Source organism: Aphelocoma coerulescens, chromosome 10, assembly GCF_041296385.1.
Source record: "Aphelocoma coerulescens isolate FSJ_1873_10779 chromosome 10, UR_Acoe_1.0, whole genome shotgun sequence".
Taxonomy (NCBI): domain Eukaryota; kingdom Metazoa; phylum Chordata; class Aves; order Passeriformes; family Corvidae; genus Aphelocoma; species Aphelocoma coerulescens.
The window spans coordinates 511589-528794 of record NC_091024.1 but is presented as its reverse complement, the minus strand read 5'-3'; the positions used below and the strand labels follow the sequence as shown (position 1 = coordinate 528794).

Below are 17206 nucleotides of genomic sequence, written 5' to 3'. Positions count from 1 at the left end.
CACAAAAAAAGTAAATAAATGATATACAGAAATGCAAAACATGTCAGCAAACAAGTAATATATTAACAGAAGGCATAACTGTGGTATTGTGGCTTTAATTTCTCTGATATTACAAAACTTATTTATACTTAAATCCAATAAATTAGTTGCTTACATCCAGTAGAGAAGGTGTTTGTTTTTCTCTAAAAAACATATTAAATAAAGCATGACCAATATTAGGAGCCTTAAAAACACCTCTTGTGCTATTAATGAAACGTTAACATCTTCTACATAACAGCTCTGTGAAACATGATCGGATATTAAATCAGGTACGATGATACCATCTATACAGAAATATTTTATCACAATTTTATTTGCCTACAGAAATATATTTAAAACATATACCTTGAATTCTTGCTGAGTGTACAATACACATACAATTTATCCAATCAGAAGACTGAGATGATGATAAAGTGTGAAGAACACCCAAAGTTTTAGCATCAATAATAAGAACATCTTGATATTCTCCGCAACAAAGAAGCCAGCCTTCACCTGTCATTCGGAATGAGCAATGGTAATACTGTCCAAGCAGAAAGCAGAGAGTCAGCACACAGCTACACAAATGGCATGCAGATTTTTCACACTGAACTTCTCCTAATCAACATTTTTGTAGCATCACTAAAAATTTAAGGCATATGTGAAACCGTACACAATATTGCTAGTGATACTAGCAAGGAACACAGCTTAGTAAAAGGTGCTTCATACTGCAAGCAGCACCTGTCCTTCCTATATATTAGGACTTTGTAAGTTTTGGAAGAAATTCAGGTGTTAGTTTTCCCTATAAATTACTAAGGAGTTTGAGACTTGTTTCTCTGAGAGGCCTCTCTCCAATCATTTGATAAAGCTCCAGTCATCAAGGGTTAAACAAAAAGGAAAAAGCAGGTGAAGATGTAGGATATTCATAATTAAATTTTTCATAATGAATTTTTGATTACTTTCCAGGAAGGATTTCTACTCCATGAGATAGTCTTCATTGTGACATTAAATGCCCTCATGTTCAGAAGATTCTTTCTCAGCAATCACCAAGAAAAAAACAGACATGATAGTAGTGCAGAGTGACTAGGAGGATTTCTTTCGTGGTGCCTCTTTTACATGTGCAAGGACAGCTGCATTCCATCCCTATCTGTATTTGTACACAATTTCTATAAATGCATAAGCAGCCACCTCAAATGGGATTTACATGTAATACTAACCTTAAAATACAGGGAAAAAATCACGTAGTGGGACAAAAAATATCAGACAACCCAAAAAAACTGCACCTCATTAACAAATTTTCTGTATAGTTTTGCTTATATAGTAATTCTCATTTTTTCAGTCAACTAACTGAAGTGTGAAAACAAAAATAGTATAAATAACTGGAAATAGGATAAATAGTACTACAGATATTATGAATAAACAGAGGCAGAAATGCTTAGAATTTGCAATTACTGTTACCATTGAATTAGGCTCGAAACAGAGGATTTCTATAGTCAGTTATTCCTCTGAGAAAATTCCACACTGGTTAAGATCCACAAATGTTTAAGTGTTGACCCTGGTGTTAAATTTCATTTCAAATGGCAAATATTCAGTTTGCCCTACTTGACATCTGCCATTCATAGCTAAATCATCTATACTGAACAAAAGGAACCTACTAGAGCAGACAGGTTAGTAGTTCAATTAAAACCAAACATTAACTACAGCACAAGCAACTATTCCCCATGGAACAACAAGAAAAAATCTACAACAAAACACACAGAAAACCACTTTATTATAACTATCTGAAGGCTGCATTTTAAGAATAGTTTCCCCTCCTAGCAATATCTATTCTTTTTCCTAAGAAAGTTTTCCTGTTAGATGTTCCTATTTTCCTTTAGCTCTCTTGCCCAAGGTATTAAAGAAAAATAATTATTTGCCACAATTAGGTTTAGCTCACTTCTAATAGAGATGAAGCACCTATTTTCTACAAGTATTTGCTATACCTGCTTGAAGGGTAAGAATGAAAATTCTGACTCTGATCTCCACAAAAAAATGTACAGGTAGTCAGCTAATCAGCTAGGCCAGATTTGCCTACTTCCCTGCAGAACTTGTCTGTAACATCATCTATTAAAATCTAATTAAGCACTAGAACATAGCAGGTCATACTGCACCTCAAATTATAATTTAAGTATTGTTTTGTTTGTGAATATACATCCATTTAAGGAACATAGATGCTTTAAACATACACACATAAAAGTGTAGAATAATTCTTAATTTATATTTTTATACACACATAAAAAAATTAAGTTAATCTTCCAAATTTTTGTTAGCAATATATCCAAGATTTTTCCTCTTCCCTTTACAATTAACAACTGTGTTTGAACTCCTCATAGCAACCAAGGCAGTGTCAGGAAAAATATTTTCTTCTGGAAGCTTCAAAAATTTTAGATTCCAAACTGGCTGTACTTTGGAATTACATGAATTTCCAGATTTCCATCATTTGAAGCCTTAGTTCCACCCTTGACTTCCTCACTGAAGAAAAACAGCATTTTAATTAACATAGGAGCCCTGAGCTTCTTTTCTACGAACACATCCAGAAATAAGCCACACCCCAGAATCAAACCCATATATGTTGGGCCCCTCAATCTTATTGGCACGTGTATTTTAAACACTCCCACACTCCAAAATCTAGATACTTTTTTTAACTTGGTTACAGTTTCAACTAGACACCTGAAATTTTCTGAAGCAATATTGAAAGTCTCTCAAAATAAGGGACTTTTCCTAAAGTTCTGCAATGAATGAGAGAGTATTTTTGACAACAGGGGGAAGAGCAGTCTTTTGGAGGTCAGGAGTTGAGTACTGAAACAGTTCAGAAGTTTAGAGTCTTTCAGCAGACTGTCTTACAGTGTTTGGCTAGATTACTTGTACTTTTAAAATGTCACAAAAAAGCCAACATTAAACTTGAAGCTTCCATGCAGATTTTAATAGAAGACAAGAGCAAAGATTAAGACCATTTCACTTGGCTACCTGATGCACAAACAGTAAGTTAATCAATGCATTTCAAATATTTACAGCTTAAAAATAATCAGTCTGATTTGATTAAGGAATTCAGAGGAACAGTAAAATCTCAATTATTTTCTTAAAAGAAAAAAAACTGAAAAAAGATATAAAAGCTACTTATATTCTGACAGGGTTTTTCCTCCTATGTAACAAGCTATACATTTAAAATTGTTTCTGAAAAATATCATGTTAATAAAGCAAAACCCTTGTAACCCTTGTAAAGAGATCCCATGAAAAGTTGCTATACTTACATGGATTGCTGTATGCCTATAAGGAAGCTTTGCATTCTCAATGCACTGTCCACTAGTGACATTCCAAACACACATCTCCCTGCCAAAGATAACTTCATATTATTCTCTGTCATTTCCACTCAATTGGCTGGAATAATTTTGTGCCAACCAAGTTTTTCTTTAGTGCTGTATTTAAGTGCAGTCTGGTCACTTATAAAGCTTTTTGTTCCAGATTGCTGGGTAAGAAAACAGTCATTAGCAGGGGATGACATACAGTATCTGTTTATTTTTGTTTTGGTAATTACACCCTGCTGCCTTGCAACCAACCTGACTTTAAGGCCAACTCTGGTCTACAACAAACTGTAGGTGTACTGACATTACAGCTCATCAACATGTCACTGTAACTATCTGTCACTGGAACTACATCCTCCTGAAAATGATTCATTTCACTGAACTTAAATCACACGTTTCAAAAAGCATTATGCATCTTCTCCCACATCAGACTTCAGTCCTTGAGAGGAACAACTTTTGTTAAGAAGAAACAGTGCCATCATGAGGCTGTTCCCAAAATCTGCTCTCAATAAACTCAACCATCTGAGTACCCTTGCAACACTACAGCTACACTTGGGTGCATTTAGGGTTGTTGTTTGAGAAAAGACACTTCAGCACACCTTCCTTATCTACACATTATTCAACATGCAGTGGGACTGGAGTACAAGAGACACAATCAAACTAGATGTTGTAAATGAGGTTGTATGAGATGCTATCATAGTCCAGCAACTGAGTGTTAAATTTTGATGCTTTTAGATTTTATTAAAAAAAACCCCAAACATTACTTCCAAAATTGAAACATTCATTTCATTATTTCTGACATTACACTGTAAGACTTCTTTTGTATGAAGACATAAAGAACACACTGGGGAGATTATTTTATTATATCAGAAATACTATTTAGTGATTTACATTTTAATCTACCTGCTTTCCCATTTTATGCTAATCTCAAAATATTATTAATTAATATATTTCAGCTGACAAATAGCAGCATCAAAGTTGGTAGATCCAAAGTCAGAACTTAAGTGGAAGCTTTACACTGTTTGTTAAATATTTCATGGCAATGATTTTCTCCTTGTTTGTATCAGAACTCTACTGCTTTAGCTACATTACTGTGATACATACAAACATGCACAAACGAGGCCATAATTTCAGAATGTAGCTTCAGCTTCTGGATGATGTATTCAATTTACTGTGTGTATTAATAAGAAATGAGCAATATCACACATTACATAGAGCATATGCCATAGGACAGGTTTATAACTCATAGGACAGCAGTGAGAACTTATGAATCATCAGAGATTCTTTATAGATTCCATATTAGAACTACAAAAATAATGTTCAACGCTCATTCTTCTGGGATTAGTCAGATATAGAAACTCTGAAGATAATCGGGAGTGGAACAGGGAAGAGTACCATAGAATCATCTTCCATATGATTTCTTCCATCCTTACTACAAGGAGATGGAAGCTTAAAAATGGCAGAAGTGAATTATTCACACACCAGAAAATGCGGTTTGGCAAATGGTCCATCTCCTGAAGACAAGGCTTCCTATTTGTAATTATCTCAACTTCTTGTTGCCACCTTCCAGGAATCAGTGATGGATGCTTTGCTTTTATATAATATAGATGAGAAGTCAGCAGTAATTTGGTAAAAGTGAACATTTAAAGGGGTCAGAAAACAATTCAATCCCACCTATACCCATTCCAAACAAGTCTAATGATCCCTTCAGAGCTAGAATCTTTAGGATGTGAACATCTCTGTATGGTATATCTATAACAATACCCTCATCTGTTTCTTAACACTATCCACCCCCAGTTTTTTTGGCAATACAGTATCTTTATTTCCAGTATCATCTGGAAGAAGTACTGCACTACCAGAACTTCAGAACTAGGATGAAAAACAGCTTCAGCTCAGAACCCTTGAGTAGAACTGTAGAAGGGCAATATAAAACTGCTGTGTGGATTTCACACTCTCTCCACACATAAACAGTACTGTTCACCACTACCTGTCCACTGAGGCAGTCTAATCTTTCAAGATTAAGAAGCCTGAAACAGTTTTTTTGCAGGTTATCCCTTTCTAGTATACTCATGATTGAACGAGAGAATCAGGGATCTTAGCAGCTGGAAAGGATAAATAAGCCACTCAGTGAGAAAGCAGGAGCCTTAAGGTGCTGGAAGGTATAGCTTGAAGGACAATTGACAGTAACTCCTATGGAACACCATTTTAAAAGGACCGTCTGGTTCACTAGAAAAGACAAACCCAAAAATAAGAGGGGAATATAATCAAGCAGTGAGACAAAATTGCTTAAGAAAGCCCTTAGCCAGCCCTAACTATTTTCAACAGATGAAATCCTTAACAGAAGGGCTTCAGACCCCATTTGAAAAGATTACCAAATATTAAGTGTAACCTAGCAGAAATTAGTTTGACTCAAGTGACAGGCTGTGTCATAACAAACACGTAGCAGAAAAGCTGCAAGACCAGGACCCTCTGAAAGGATATTCTCCAAAACAGCACATCAGATTTAAAGATAGACAAGGAACACATATGCCTTTAATTCAAGGGCAGGCTGTGCTTCCATATGTTCCAACTGAGGAACCATAAACCAGATCAGAGTATGTTAGTCTCTTTTACCGGTTCAGTTTTTTAAGACTGAGTTAGGAAGGAACAGAGAAAAACACCATGATGTTCAAATGCTGTTGAACTTGCTGATGCCCTCCAATAATCCATTAATTTCCCTTTAAAGAGGTTTAGCCAACCCCTTTTTCTGTCTACTAAGTGGATACGTGAATCTGCCCAACCTTTCTGTTGTCCATGGGACGAGCTCTTAGTTGGACTATTGTATATTAACAATGTAGTCACTATCCTAAGTAGCTGCTATCATTTTAGTATCATGGAAGTGGATTGAAACATTTCTGCAAATGCATCATCTGACCTACATTTGACATACATTTCATGATTTAGGAAATGAACAATTAAATATTGAGTTACCTACCCATTTTCAGTAGCACTTACTACATATGGCTGTTTCTCAAACTCTCTTGCTTTTGCCAAACAAGTTACAGAAGCAGTATGGCCAAAGAGAATTTCTTTAGATGAAATCTAGGAAAACAACATCATGATTTATCTTAAACAATTTCTGTATAAACTAAGGATACCTAAAACCAAGAGAATATTACTTGTAGATATACATAACTGTTAACCTGCTTTATAGTCTTATGTTCTTCAGTCATGTTTCTGGAATGCAGAAAGACATGGATGAATTATGCAGTTTGCATAAAGTTCAGTTTTTGTATTCACTGCATTCATCTTCTGGAGAATGTACAGAACCCCAAACAATATAAAACAGGCAATGTGCAGAGCATCTCTGGCCTTCACCCTACAGCACGCACCAAAAGTGGCAGAGTGAAGTAGAAACTGACAAACCAAAGCTCTTAAGCATGTGTTTCATATCACATGTTTAAATAACCTCTCGGATTATCATCACTGCATGCAAAGATCTTAACTGGAAAAGGTAGCCTCATAAAAGTACAAACTTTCAGGCTGTTTGAGTACAAATGGGGCAACTAAATATAAAAAAAAAGAATAGAACCATAGTTCTAGAAACACAGAATAAAAAAACAGGAGCTGTTTTGACTCTGCTCCATTCTCAGGAAAATAAATATGAAATCATCAAAGCATTAATTTGCATCCTAATTACATCAAAAATATAAGTTTTATCTTGCTGCTTCCATCTTGGTAGACAGATTTGGTTTTATTAATAGATACTTTTTCTTTAAATGACAGGTCATGCTCACCAATTGATTTACAATAGAAAAAAACCTTTACAAGATAGGAATCATGTTAATTGTATGTATTTACTTGCTGTCATTACTCAGAGCACACAGCCTCAAATTATAATCCACAGGGTATGCTAATCTATGAAAAATTCTCCAAAGTCTGCAAATAACAGGTTGCTTATATAGGCATTTCAGTTTCTGCTTCATGAGTTTCCTGTAACAAATATCACACTATCTTTAAAAATTCATCTAAGTGCAAGTCTGGATAACCCTATTGCCAATAATAAAAGATAAAACTCCAGCCTGTCTATTTGGCAAACTGTAGCACAGCAGACACTAACCTTTAAGTCTGATGAAAGATCCCAGAGACATATTTGTCCTTCTTGGCTTCCTGTAACTATGGTCTGCTGGTCATCTGTAATCATGATAGCAGTGATGCTATGAGAGGGAGCTGTTTTCCCCCACACGGCCACAGCCAGTACTGATGTCTTCATGGTCAACACCTGAAAACAGAAACAAGTCATGATGATCTTCAGTAAGATTATACTTAAGAAAAAATAAGCTAAAAAAAGGGGGGAATTTAATCAACATCTGAAAAAGGAAGCCATAAAATATTGCTGTAAGAAGTCAATGAGTCATTGAAACATTGTCTTCCTGCTGCCAACATCAGACTAACACTTTCAGGGACAAGTACTATGAGAATACTGAAACATCAGCAACAAGAGTTCTGTGCTGTCCCACACAGCCTGGCTTAGCTCTGATGGGCCCACCTGTTCTCCCTAAAATTTGGCTGGTGGAATACACAATGCCTCCCCTGTTCCCTCCAACTAGCAGAGATGGCACAGGAGCAGGGTGTCAATAAAGACTGATTTCTAAGAGGGTAAGACAACAGAAAGATACTACAGCCAAAAGGAGAGAACTGGTGGTGGGTCAGCAAGGAAGAGTAAAATGAGGCCCAAGATGGCAAAGCAGTATATGCCCAACCATTCTGTGGCATCTTCTAGAGACAAGAACCAGAAAAAAGGTGGCTGCAGAGTTGCAAGCTGAGAAAGCGAGAATGAACAGACTCTGTTGCTCAACACGAGTCCCTTGTCCAAAAAAATTTATCATCTAATAGATTTGTCCCTACTGCAAAAAATTGATGTAATGGAGTTGTCCATTTGACTGAGGGCAGTTTTGACTCCCACCAGCTGAGCAATGGACAGACAGCTGACAGACTGAGCAATGTCAAAAGTGTTTGTATATGTCAACATGTTATTCCCAAGCATCAGTGAACAAGAAGAAACAGAGTTTAAGCTGTTTCAGAGTCACCATTTTCTAGGGTCATTTAAGTAAAAAAATGTTTTGATTATTCTTTCCAAAAGTATTGTATGTCACCTTTTTTTAAATCCAGACAGCAATAATGCGATTGAAGACATACTTCAGAGCAACCGTTTTGCAGCCACTAAGCAAAACTCACCTTTCAGAGAAGGTGTGCTCCTATTTGTCCTGGAGAAAGACAAGACACCAGAGCCCTTTGCACATCCTTGGGAAAGATTTTAAAAATGAAACAAGATGCTACAGTAGTGCAGCTGGGAGGAGTCAGTCAGAAAACATGACAGTAAATCTGAAATTTTGTGAGGAGAGACAGGAACTGGGCAAAACAAAATGCACTGCAGCCAGTAACAGTGAGTCAAAGGAAGTAATACAGGAATAATGAAAAATGACATGAAGAGCAGCTCCTGTGATAATTCAGAAAAGATCACAGGACAGAAATGGAGCACAGAAGCAGCCTTTTAAATTATGCTTAAAGAAACTGTAACCCAACACAACAGCAGCTGAAAGCAGGGACAGAGACAAGAGGTATCTTCATGATGACTACTAAAAGCCTAAAGTGACACAGAACTAAAGGAATGGTCTTTCTTCCTGACAAGAAAATGAGATGAAGGGCTCAGCTACTGACAAAAAAGGCTGAAAAGACTGGTATGGAAGATTATCTAGGTCCTGCCATACAACCTCAGAATGTTGAGGGCAGAGGAAGAAGAATCTAAGAAAAAACTGAGGTCATTAATTTATTAGGCTAAATCCCACTTAGTTTCATTTAAAAGCTCTTTGTGGATATATAAAAATACTGGGATATGTTATTGATCCCAGCATTAGAATCTGACTTTTCTAAAACTTTTTTTTTTCAAATCTCTAGTCATATGAAGTTACTGGTTACACTGAAATCCTTTTCTCTTGCAATTTATGCCCTGAAAAAAAAGCTGTTCTGGACAATCTTTAATGATATGCTTTTAGTTATCAGGTAAGCTAACAGGTTCCCATTTTCATAGGGTTTATAAAGAGGTGGCTGCCAAAAGGGTTTGATAAGCCAAATCATGCATCTTTAAAATGCATTTGCTTGCATATCATGTAGTCATTTATACTTGTACCATGGGAGTGTTCAATTAGTGTAAAACACCATAAGGAAGCACAATTCAGGTTTGTACTGCATTGAATATTGAATATTAAGTCATAAATTATATGTCCTTACAAGGAAAACATAGAATCAAGATCAATATTCTTAGCCAAAGACCTACTGCTGAGCAAGTGATGAGTATATGAGAACTCAAATCAACAGACTTTAAAAAGAAAACAAATTGATAGAATTTGCTAATGTGTACATGATCTTGAGGTAAACAGAATTGCCCAATCAAAATTTATAAAGAAATAACATTCATTATGCAACCAAAATATCGGTCTCAAAGGCCATGATGGAGAAAAGCAGCTCCGAGCCCGGGATCAGAGCTGGGTGAACACGCACAGATCTGATCTCTATCGCACCAGACCTCCCAAGTTCACGGTGCTGCTTTGGCTGGTTCCTTCTTATACAGTTTTTGGGCAGAGTCCGAATTAATTCTATTCTTCTCGTAATTTTAGCATATTCATGAAGTTTTCTTGTCCCGGAGTTGGGCTGCACAAAGCCTTTCCTGGGTCCGATGAATCGTCCATCCTGGGTGATGAGTGGGCCATTTCTGCTGATGGATGGGCCATCTCTGGTTCCTGGAACAGTTATTTTTAGTTCCCGGAATGTCCGATTCCTTATCAGATGAGATGCAGATATCAGAGGGTGGCGATCAAGTCGTCAGGGAGCAAACACCCCGGTGATAAGATCCAACCCCACCTAGGCGGAATCCCCACCCAATGACCAGATCTGTGAGAGAACTTCCTTTAGTGTTGTGAAATTTTTCTCTCAGCCAGGCTGGAGGAAGGATCTTGAAACTCTGTCCATGGTCTGATTACATTCCAGTTTTATACATAATATAGCACGAATTATATACTTTATTTATAACAATCTGCAGACCTTTTAGTTACTCATGAGTAACGTGAATAAAAAAACTACTACTAACTCTCAGTGGTTGCAAGAGAATTAACTTAGACTGAAATGTTACAAGAATATTTTGTACATTTTCCTTTATATTATGACTGCAGCCCAAGAGAAGAAAAGCAGAAGGTATATGAATTTTCCTATTAATACAACAGTTCTTAACATTTTTCTTCACATGCTTCTTGGTTAACTTTTATTTTGTCTAACAATACTGAGCTTTATCAAATTTTTTAGTGATACTGATGCCACCTAAAGCAAACTTTTTTGAAATAAAATCAACAGATATTTATCAGACTGTTACTTTCAAAAAGGTAAAAACTGTTTTCACAAAGTCAAATATTGCCGAAGGCACATCTGAGCTGCATGTAGCTTATCAGCACTTGTCAAATTCCTCCAGCTCTGCCCACTCAAGCATGTCTGATTTGCAGTGTTAACCCATAATTCAACTTGAAATCATGTTTCTCAGTCCTACTGCCCATTTCTCCCTTCTTACAGCCTAGTAAGCTATTTGTCCTGCCCTTATAACCATACTGCCAAAGAGTGCTCTTACATTACTGAGAAGTTCCCTGGTTTTAGTTAAAACCATACCAGCCCATCTCATCACTAACTTGTTACATCTCTACCATTCTGTCTCTAGTTTCCTGAATACTTTTCACACCAAAACCACACCATGAACCACTGTTAACTTGGAAAATTATCCAAATTTTCACAGCTTCAAGGACTTTGTTTGTACTACTTTAGTAACTTTGGATGATTTGTGTAGTATTAGAGCTTAATTTGGAAAGCTAAGTACACCACCTCTTATTCTACAGGAGCCCCTAGATATTTAAAAGTCTAATCAAAAGCAAGCTTTAAGGAGTCAGAAAGCCGAAGGTCTGACCTTGAATGCCTTACAAAGCACATATTTATGCAAGGTCTTTTCCTCATCACTCAGCTTTTTCGACTAGGACTGGTCACGAACTGAGGAGAATGAAAAAGGTCAGATTACGCCACAAAGAAACAGTGCCATCATAACTTAACATATGCTTTCCCCATATATACTAAATATTTCTTGATTTTGCCTCCTCTTCTGACCTTCAAAGAAAATGAAACAATTTTTAGCTTCTCTGTTAGGCTCACCTCAGTCCTTCCAATCACAGCTGTGTAATTACTGCTTAACCTCAGACACACATCCCTTCCCTGGGATGTGTTTTCTCAAAAGTTATAATCTTAAAGCCACTGGCCTGGGAACATAAAGGGTTAGAATGGCAGAGTGGCTTAGGCCTCAGGAGCATGCACCCACAGAGATCTGAAGTGAAAAATCTGGGTTCTGTTTTGCGCCCACTGAAGACTGCAGCACACATTCCCTATTGGTCCTTGCATTCCCAGTGTTTGCTCAAAAGCCTAAAGGAAGCTTGACTGTATCCTCAACATGTTAAACTATTAGCTACAGTTGTAAGAATGACATTTCTTGATAAAGAAATACATACCCTGATCTTTCAATGAATTCAGAAATAGCACTTCATATATATGTATATCAAGGCCCTTAAAATTAGGAGCTGGACTCCCCCCTTAGTTCACCTTATAAAATGTTGCAACAAACTTCTTTCTCATCACTATAACCCATAAAAAACCCCCTAACAAATACAAATTTATAGTTTATTTCTAGAAGGAGAAAGACTTCTTACAACAAAATATCACTTTCCAGGTAACAGTCAACCTGCCAACACAACATTTTAAAATTTATAGCCCTACTTATTTCATATTTCCTACATATTCCAAGCTATCAATAGAAGGTCACTTTCTTAAAAGTCCAGTTAAATGTTTGGCAATCAATGCAGGCACAAAAGAAAACAAAAATGTGCAGAAATTTGCTTACAGTCCTAAAAATATTAAGATATTATCAGAATTTAGCTGTTTGCATTGGATTCAATAAGTTCCCCCATGCACAACCCTTTATTCATCCTTGCAGTAAAGGAAGCCTTGGGAAGCAAAATTTAGGCAGAGCCTACATTTTTTCATGACCAGTTCCTATGGTTTTGTGTTTCTAATCTATCCCATTCTCCTGTTCGTGTCTGTTCTTTGGTTTTATCTGACATACTCTCTTAGTTTCTGCATGAGAAAATAAAGTTCTATCAATATTGGTTTTACTCTTAGTGAAAAGCTAATTATTTTTCTTAAAAGTAGCTTTGCAGTCTACTTTTCTACCAGTCTACTGGTCCATTCTGTACAGCTTTCACAATTTTCTCTATTTTATGATGTAAATGTTGCATTCTCTATAAGGATGTTGCAGACTGTCTCTGGTAATCCAGTTTAAAATGCGATGGGACTTCCCTCAAGACCTATTGGGCTACACCCTAAAGGGCTGGAGTCACTGCTGAGTGACACCCACAACTCCCCCGGGATGGGGATGTTCTGCTCCTGCAGTCCAAGGGAGCAAGACACTGGGCCAGGAATCGATACAACCCATTTTAACTGGCAAGAAGCACCTGGTAATACCTTGTTTGTATTTCTTGAACGAGTGACACAAGAAACACTTATTTCATTCCACACAATAATTCACCACAATCAGAAGGAGCACAGTAAGGGCAACACCATCTCCCAGCTGCTGATTATATCAAAGGTTTGCAGCACAAATTCAATTTTATGATGTTAATCTCAACCTGCCACTCAGAAATTTTCTCTGAGGGATATGATTTTTTTTTCTCTGGATTTCATTTTAAGAATGATTTTCTTCTTCTACAATCAATAAAGATATGTTTTCATCAAAAGACTCTATCTTGGCAGAATTCAATTGGCCATCTCAAAACCTTTTGGTGACACAATATTAATTAAGATAGTTTATGTTGCACCTAAGCTGGAAAATTGGGCAGTGAAAACATAGCAACACAACATTTGTGCTTTTCACACTGTCATAAGGTACAGTAAAACAATCTTCCTTGAAGTTCCTGTTTTACCTCATAAATGTTACATTAAATTAAGCTCCCTAGAAAAATACCACAACATGATTGTTTGCTAAGTAGATAAATCAAAAATGTGTCCAAAAATATAAATTTTTACTGTCTTCAACTGTCATTAAAGGCTTCAACAACATAGTAGCTGTTTACACACTTTAGACAACAATTAATGCATCTGAGCTAGCAAACTTGGTTTTAAATCACATATCAAGGATATAAGCCAAGTCTAATCAAAGTACAAAACAAAAAACAAAATATATTCTGGAAGTGTGTGTGTAGCCATAAAAGATGTCTCCTCTTAAGGAAAAAAAAAAATCTACTTCTACTGTCTGAAATATGGTTTCTGAATGTCCTATCAGCTACAAGAAGGGGTATGTCCAGAAACTAAGCCCTGCTTAGGCACTATGCAGAGCTACATGCGTGCAAGCTATTTGTCACTCCCAAAGCATCAAGCATAGAAAAAGTATCACCTTAAGTCATCTCCAGTGGAGTTACTCACAACCAAATGGTGAAATGCTTTGCTGCAGAGTTACCATCAGGTTTTAGGACATTCACACATCAATTCTTAAATGAAAGCACATGTGACAGAAAGGGCCATCAGTGTCTCCAGAATCTAAGCTTTGATTTCTATGAAATTGCATCTTACTTAAAGACAGATTTTGCCCTCAGTCTCATACACACTCAGTCATGCCTGGGTTTATTGAAAGTAACAGCTTTCCACGCAAGAAAATGCTCCATCCTGGTAAAAAGACAGATCCTTACATTTTCTTAATTATAAATTGGTTTTTGAGTAGAAAAACATTTATGCCCTTTAAAGAGTCAATGATCCCAACATATTCCCATACGAATCAAATGACCTACTAAAGCAATGTCATCTCCAAGTTTATGGCCTTCAGAACTTGGGAAGGGTAGAGAGTAATCAACTTTGAGTCTGCATCAAAACATCCCACAGACATAAGCAAATTCACCTGTAAACAACAAGAGCTTTGATTGACTTTCATTTTTATGAAATATCACAAATTCTGTAATGAACTAGCCCTAATAACAGAAGTAATTTTTGTTTACACTGTTTTATCACAAAATGCAGGATCTGGTAAAGTCAAGACATGTGAAAGCTAAAACCAAAATTTACAAGTATCTCAAACTGACAGGCAAGGAATATGAATCAAAGTTTTAAGTCAATAATTTTGTCTTCCTTAAGTGACCTTGAATTCGCTTAAGACAAAAAACCCTGTTGATCATAGAAAGGTAATGTTTTTGGTTCAGCTGCACTGTACTCTGTGATGTTTAAACAACAAACAAAGTTGAAATCAGATGGTGAAAATAAAAAAACTAGGACATTTCACCAGGCCTTGTTTTTTCAGTTGTCATGTAATAATCATTAATCAGTGGTGTAAGCAATTGCATCATGATGAGGATTTCTAAACTCTGACAAGAAGAACTACTTATTTTTCAATTTTACTCTTTGAATACTCTCAAATAACAGACATCTCTGCAGTGTTCTTTGCTACAGGGCATACAGCTGTTTAGTGTAAATAACTCTGAATGATTGTAATATACACAGTCTAACCTGCTAAGTAAAAAGACACTGTTTATTATGAAGTGGGATCCAAGTCCAAAACTTATTTAATGCATTGCAATGCATGGATTGGAGTTTTTGTTACAATGAACTTCAAATTCTAGCACTGAAAAGTTTTTAAACAAGAAAAACCTGGTATTGTCATGTAATAAATCCTAATGACACAAACCTTTTGAGCAGACCTATCTCACCACAACAGCCATTTTTGCAATGAGTAATCCCCAAAAGACCATAGTTCTGTACCAGGGACATCACTGACACGTTAAAATCTCATAATATATTATTAGGACAACTACTACTATTCCTAGCACCAACTAGAAAAGTAATCATGATAGAAATGCCCCAAGACTAAGTGAGCCATCCTAATTAATTTTTAATTGAGAAAGTCTCAAAAAAACTCCACTCTCTAAACAGAGGTATTTGCAAGAGAAAATGGGACTGCTGGAAAAAAAAAAAAAAAAATTGTACTCTAAGGCTTTGCATCTACTCAATAAGGAATACTCATTAACAAATCATCAAAATAGCATAAAAGCATTTTCACACTTCAAGGAGCCAATATTTTGCACTCTATGTGTTCTCACATTAGTAGCTTTCTCCAATAAATCCAGTGAACAGATACATGCCAAGGCAATTGATGGAATCTATGTAATTCACTAAACTACCGTGAAAACAGAAGTATCAGACATCTAACATCAGATACCAGAGCTGAAACTTACAAAGCTGATACTAAACATGCAGCGGACAAACCAAACGTCCCAGAAACGAATGAAATTTGCCCAACTAAGAAAAAATAAACACAGCCCAGCTAAAAGGGTTTCACACCCACAAAAACAGCTCTGGGGAACGCACTCTTGCCAAACCGGAACTGAGGAAGAGGAGCCTTACGGCCGCACAGGGCATCCCCAGCGGCATGAGGGGCCGAGGGGCAACTGCCCCGGCAGGAGGGAGGGGGGACGAGGGGAGCTGCCCTTACCTCCAGCAGCTCTCAGGCACCGCGAGCGGGGGCAGCGAGGGCGCTGAAGGGAAGGGGCCGCAGCCGGGACAGGTTTTATCCCGACCGGGAGCGGCAACACCCGGCACGGGCGGCGCGGGCCGGATGCAGCCGGCGCGCCCCAGCGGCGGCGCCGCCCCCAGCCCGGCGGGCTCACGGTGAGCGAGTGAGCTCCCGCGGCTGCTCCCTGCCCCGGCTGCTCGGGGCGAAATGATGAGGAGCAAACACGGCCTGGAGAAGTACGTAGGGAACAGCCGGGCTGCAGCCTTTCCGCTGCTCTGCCCGCCCCGCAGCGCTTCCCTCGCGGGGCCGCACCCTACCTGCCGCGGGACGGGCAGAGGAGCTGCCCCGCGAGACGATGAGGGGTAGGAGGCTTCTTGTTTGCCCGCCCCCCCTTAAGTACGGTGAAAACATGTGCTCTGGCAGGAGGCGGATGGACCGTGATTTCCCGCAGCTGTGGCACCAGCAGCAGCTGTGGCAGTTCGAGGGCCGTCACCCAGCGGCTGCGTGCGCGCCTGGTGGCACGAGAGCTGTGCATGGGCGAGGATGCGGCTTGTAAGTTCATGTGTTTCTGTTTGAAAACAATTTATAAACTACACTGAATTAATACCGTAAGAGCATGAAACGTGATTTATGTTCAATCTTTTTCTTCTTCTTTCAAAGACCAGTCCCAGAGAAGCTCAGGTCTGCAGGACATTCTTGTGAGGCGCAGAGGTGAACGGGCTGTGCAATGCACAGGTGAGTTCATCTGAACTGCAGAACTGCTTAGTCACAGTCACATCTAGGGCTGCAAACAAAATAATGAGATTCATTATTTACAAAAAAATTTCTATTTCAAATCATGTCTTCCTACATTTTTTTGCCTAAAATCCACAGGGAGATGGAAGGATGTCGAGAGATTGAACTATATTTTTATTGCCTATGGTTTTCCTATTTTAATATAATGAATGTGGTAACTAAAGTATGCGATGTTTTTATTTTAGTATTACTGAGTTCCGATTTACACCAAGACTATTTCCCCAAGATATCTGCCTTGATAGAAATAGTGATGTTCTCAAATGTGCTAATGTAATTATAGTTTGCATCAATAGGCTACATTTTACAGGTAAGTGAATGCAATAAATAAAGACAAAAGCATGTAAAGTTTGTAACTTGTTGAAACATATTTCTTGCAAACTTTTGTCCTAGCACTTCTGTAGTTTAGATTTCAAAACATTTTTCATACAATAGAATAAAAAAC

At 37.7% G+C, this 17206-nt stretch overlaps 2 protein-coding genes across 21 annotated transcripts in view; one reads left to right on the top strand and one right to left on the bottom strand.

Moving 5' to 3' along the window:
- Nucleotides 1–16351, bottom strand: part of WDR72 (WD repeat domain 72) — a 130558-nt gene extending 114207 nt beyond the window's left edge. For 12 of the 18 annotated variants that reach the window (XM_069025439.1, XM_069025438.1, XM_069025437.1 and 9 more), the window contains exons 1-5: nucleotides 15949–16324; nucleotides 7456–7617; nucleotides 6331–6437; nucleotides 3306–3384; nucleotides 385–559 (exon numbers count right to left, since the gene is read on the bottom strand). In XM_069025439.1, the coding sequence (XP_068881540.1) occupies nucleotides 385–559; nucleotides 3306–3384; nucleotides 6331–6437; nucleotides 7456–7608 (514 nt within the window). In that variant the 5' untranslated portion in view covers nucleotides 7609–7617; nucleotides 15949–16324. Of the gene's footprint in view, nucleotides 1–384; nucleotides 560–3305; nucleotides 3385–4838; nucleotides 4948–6330; nucleotides 6438–7455; nucleotides 7618–15948 lie in introns of those variants that run through there. The other 6 variants (XM_069025440.1, XM_069025441.1, XM_069025446.1 and 3 more) reach the window with 6 other exon arrangements.
- Nucleotides 16352–16404: 53 nt separating this feature from the next.
- The window catches only part of UNC13C (unc-13 homolog C), a 182211-nt gene continuing 181409 nt past the window's right edge, over nucleotides 16405–17206 (top strand). Inside the window, exons 1-2 of one of the 3 annotated variants that reach the window (XM_069025426.1) lie at nucleotides 16405–16521; nucleotides 16630–16704. In XM_069025426.1, the coding sequence (XP_068881527.1) occupies nucleotides 16503–16521; nucleotides 16630–16704 (94 nt within the window). In that variant the 5' untranslated portion in view covers nucleotides 16405–16502. Of the gene's footprint in view, nucleotides 16522–16629; nucleotides 16705–17206 lie in introns of those variants that run through there. The other 2 variants (XM_069025429.1, XM_069025430.1) reach the window with 2 other exon arrangements.